Consider the following 4,067-nt stretch of genomic DNA (forward strand, 5'->3'; position numbering starts at 1 on the left):
ATAAGGGTTATAGGTGTCCCAGTAGGATTAGATGGATTACATTGCTATAGTCGAATATATTTCTCAAAGTACAAGATGTATTTAAGGCTAAAAGAGTACCATTATTTAATTCGATTTTCTCATTTAATACTATTCTCAAATGCTTATTTCCAGCATTAAAGGTTTACAATTACAAATCATAATATAAAAAAATCAAACCATCTTCCTCTCTCTCTCTCTTCTCCATGGACACATTCTCTCGGTCATAATTTCTTTCAAATGGGCAAAAAAGTAATTTTAGCCTTACTACCCTTTCCTCTATATTAAAGAATGATTTTGCAACATGGAATGGAAGAAAATCCAAGCATGTTGTCAATGGGTTTAGGGAATGATACGCTGACATGGCACAAAATTAATTAGCTGTTTGTACGTGTGGCACAAACCCACTGCCTACGTGTCTCAAAGTCATCTCCTGTCACAGTTGGCACATGCCAGCTGCCTTGTTCAGATTCCTGAAATTATGGGTCAAAGTTAAATACCATTAAAGTCAACAACTTGATTGTTTCAAAAGTTGTTCAATCTTTTATATATTTGTGGTTTATCATTTATGTAAGTTTGTGAAAGAATTGGAATTTGAAGTAACTGAATTTTGTCATGTGAAATTATAAGGTTAGAAGGGTATTTGAGTAATTTTAACACCTGAATTACAATCGAGTATGGTGGAGGCATGTGAAATTTAAGTCCTTCTCTTGAAACCGACACTCGAACCTAAAATCCAACAAATTAAGAAAAACAATAAATGTCATATCATTACAATTCACTTCAAAAATAATAATTTCCATCTAAATTTTATCACTATTCTCCCATAAAAATAATAATAATATAATACCTGATGCTTTTCTTTCCATCTTGGAAAAAAACTCGTACCCAACAATGCAAACAAATGATCTCTCATCTCATCATTTGTCACCACCAAACACTTGCTACTTATTGCAGCATATAACCAATACCTAAAAAAAATCATACAACTTATAACTTCAAAATTAATTTATTTCCAATCTTGTGCTTTTAAATTTATAAGTGGTTACATTTTTCGTCCTCATTTGAGGTTTTGTAACGTTTTTGGTCCCTATTCCAAGTAAAATAACAAAATTTCACTTGGAATAGGTACCAAAAACATCACAAGAATCTCAAATAAGGACCAAAACTGCAACAAAAAAAAAAATTGGGGCTAAAATTGCAAAAACCAATTATACCCAAAGATCAAAAATAGTCATTTTACGTGGAACAAGGACCAAAACATTACAAGAATCTCAAATAAGGACCAAAATTGCAAGACTTTTTTTTTTGGACCACAATTGCAAAAACCAACTATACTCAATAACCAAAAATAATCATTTTACTTGGAACAACGCCCAAGAATCTCAATTAAGGACCAAAATTGCAAGAACCAACTACACTTAAGGACCAAAAATGTAATTTAGTCAAAAAAATTTAAAGAATTAAGTTTTTACCAATCATCATTTGATCCATGTGGAGTAACATAAAGTGCACCCGACTCTTTCCAATGTTGTAATGTTGTTTTATTCCTTGAATTCCCATTCTCTCTACCTTTCACTCTACAACTATGTAGAATCACAAGTGGTAGTTTGTTTGAAGGACTTAGTTTTCTTGCTGAGTTTACAGCAGATTTTAGCTGCAATATTTTATAAATATATTATAAGTAAAATCAAATATATATACATTTTGTGACATTTATTTATATGAACTTGTTTTTACCTCATTGAAGTCGAAGTAATTCTTCTTTATATGACCGAGATTTGCACCATCTACAACCGCATCAAATGGTCCATGTTTTTGAACCCATTCCTAGATAAATTTTTAATTTTATAATAATAATAAAGAAATTTCTTGCATTCAATCCTTAAATTAGAAATCTGTGATCATAATTCATACCTGAAACAGCAAAAAATCGGCTCTTGTTTCTCTTTGGCAAGCTAAAGTACTCAAAGAACTAGCAAAGTTTTCGGTTTCTGAAGGATCAATATCAACACTAACAAGCTTTTCACCACAACATTGACAAACACCCTTTTCATCCATTTCTGTTCTCACCACTTTCCACTTCCCGTTCCCCAGCCACCCTTGGCCGTGCCACCCACCACCACCCTTCACCACCGCCTCTTTCACCTTCCCCACATCCCATTTCACCTTCCCAATACCCTTAGCACAATCGGACTTGAACCAATCTTCTACCAATGTTGCTGTATCTTCACTTACTTGTCTTACAGTAGCCCTTAATCTCTGTAACATTTCATAGACTTTATCTTCCCTTTTTGTATCAAAACTAACCTGTAAAAGCATGGCGAGTTCATCTTCTTCAGCTGCAACTCCGTTGTCAATCATGTAAGAATCGACTTCATAAGCTTTATCCGCCATCCCTTTCTTGCAAAACCCTGATAAAGCAGGCACGTAAGATCGTAATCTAGGCGAAATCCCACATCCCTCTTTCATTTTTTTCACCAAATCGAAAGCTAATTCAGGGTCTTCTCTAGCAGCGGCTAATCTAGCCATGGTTGTAAACGTTGCTTCGTTTGGAACCACTTTAGTATCGTTATTACCACTTTCCATTCGCTTGTATATCTCGAAACCCCTTTTTAAACCTAGATTAGTATTACTTGAGGAACATAAATACAACAGCTTGTTGTAATGTTCGACGTTGAGTGGAACATTGTTGAGTAATGCTTCGTCGTATAGACGAAGAGCTTCTTCGGTGTTGCTTTCTTTAGAGCAACGGCAAAGGAGGGAAAGAAGAATACCAGATGGGGATTCACGGCGGGCTCTTTTCTCCGCTTTGCCGCTCATTTGCAATTGTTGCGGTTGATTGGTAACGTGAGACCGCCGTTTTCTAATCAGAATTGCTCCATCGTCGGCCGATTTTGCTGCCGCAGCGGCGGTGCAAAGGTGCTGAGACGATTTGCGAGGCCGGAATCCGAATTGTGTGATGGGGTTTATGGGTTTTAGGGAGCGAGAGCGATTGAGTAAGAAAGATGAGGTTTTTTTGGTGATGAAGAGGGTTTTCAGCAAAGAGGGTGAGAGATTGAAGGTGGGTTTCAAGTTCAACAGCATTGTGGTGGATTTGGGGCAGGAGCATTGAGGAAACCGTTTGATGGCTTAAGTTCGACATTCAAGAAACCATTTCCACGCCCTTCATATTTATTGGTTGGTCAAGAAGACAAGATAAACTTCCACAATTTTTTATGTTTATTCCAAATTTAGGAAATTATATTATTTCCTGTGTTTAGTTTAATTTTTTTAGAATAAAAAAACATATACTTTTGTTTGGATTTCACTATTTTACAACGAACCATAACTCTTTCATTTAATAAATTGATTGAATTATATAACATAATATATATTTATAGTCATTATATATATGTAAAATACATATAAAAAATTTATATGAATAAATCAATTTCTTAAATAATATAATCTGCTCCCTTTCATGATACAAACAAACTTTATAGTAAAATGTTCAAATAAACTTGATAATGGTTGTAATTTTGAACTCTATTATGAAGAATAAATTTATTTTTTCTAAAAGAAATTAAGTTTGAAATTTTAAACATGACAAAAAAATTTCGAACATTAAATTAGGTTTGTGCCTATTTATTGGTGTTGTTTTTTTGTGGTTGAAGTTAAATAATTTGTTCCAAAATTCCTAAATGTCGTGGAGAACAATATATAAACAAATGTCATATAACCATATTTCATATTACATATAAATTTGCAATATAAAATATGGAGTGATTAAAAGTAAATTTGTACAATTTATATCAAACCAAGAGTTACTATCCGATAAAAAAAGGCTATATGGGTGTCATTACCTCATGTAGATTGATAGCCCAAAACATGAGATCCTAAAAAATCTTTTGTAACGTCCTAAAAATTATAAAGTAAAACTTTCATATTTAATTCAGCCAAAACATTAATCATCTTTAATCAACATTCATTATCATCCTACTAGATATTCAAAAGTACTTTATAAGAAAAAAGTTATCAGAGTATAATTCCAAAATTATCATAATGCG

The 4,067-nt window shown here is 33.2% G+C and overlaps 1 protein-coding gene across 1 annotated transcript; it reads right to left on the bottom strand.

The window, feature by feature from the left end:
* Positions 1–261: 261 nt before the first annotated feature.
* Positions 262–3,189, bottom strand: LOC145061905 (proteinaceous RNase P 1, chloroplastic/mitochondrial-like). The gene is made up of 6 exons (XM_079009493.1): positions 1,936–3,189; positions 1,759–1,848; positions 1,494–1,675; positions 869–989; positions 679–747; positions 262–491 (listed from the first exon to the last, which is right to left on the bottom strand). Exons 1-6 carry the CDS (start codon positions 3,103–3,105, stop codon positions 396–398), a joined length of 1,728 nt encoding a protein of 575 aa, XP_078865619.1. The 5' UTR covers positions 3,106–3,189; the 3' UTR covers positions 262–395.
* Positions 3,190–4,067: the final 878 nt, after the last annotated feature.

This window comes from Lactuca serriola, chromosome 7 (assembly GCF_051521515.1).
Source record: "Lactuca serriola cultivar US96UC23 chromosome 7, Lser_US96UC23_V15, whole genome shotgun sequence".
Lineage (NCBI taxonomy): Eukaryota > Viridiplantae > Streptophyta > Magnoliopsida > Asterales > Asteraceae > Lactuca > Lactuca serriola.

Excerpts from the sequence above, each read along its gene's own strand:
- LOC145061905 (XM_079009493.1), bottom strand. The coding sequence starts at position 3,105 with ATGCTGTTGAACTTGAAACCCACCTTCAATCTCTCACCCTCTTTGCTG. Across the intron at positions 1,849-1,935 it reads CCGATTTTTTGCTGTTTCAG|GAATGGGTTCAAAAACATGG; the intron begins GTATGAATTATG and ends AAATTTATCTAG. Across the intron at positions 1,676-1,758 it reads ATTACTTCGACTTCAATGAG|CTAAAATCTGCTGTAAACTC; the intron begins GTAAAAACAAGT and ends AAAATATTGCAG.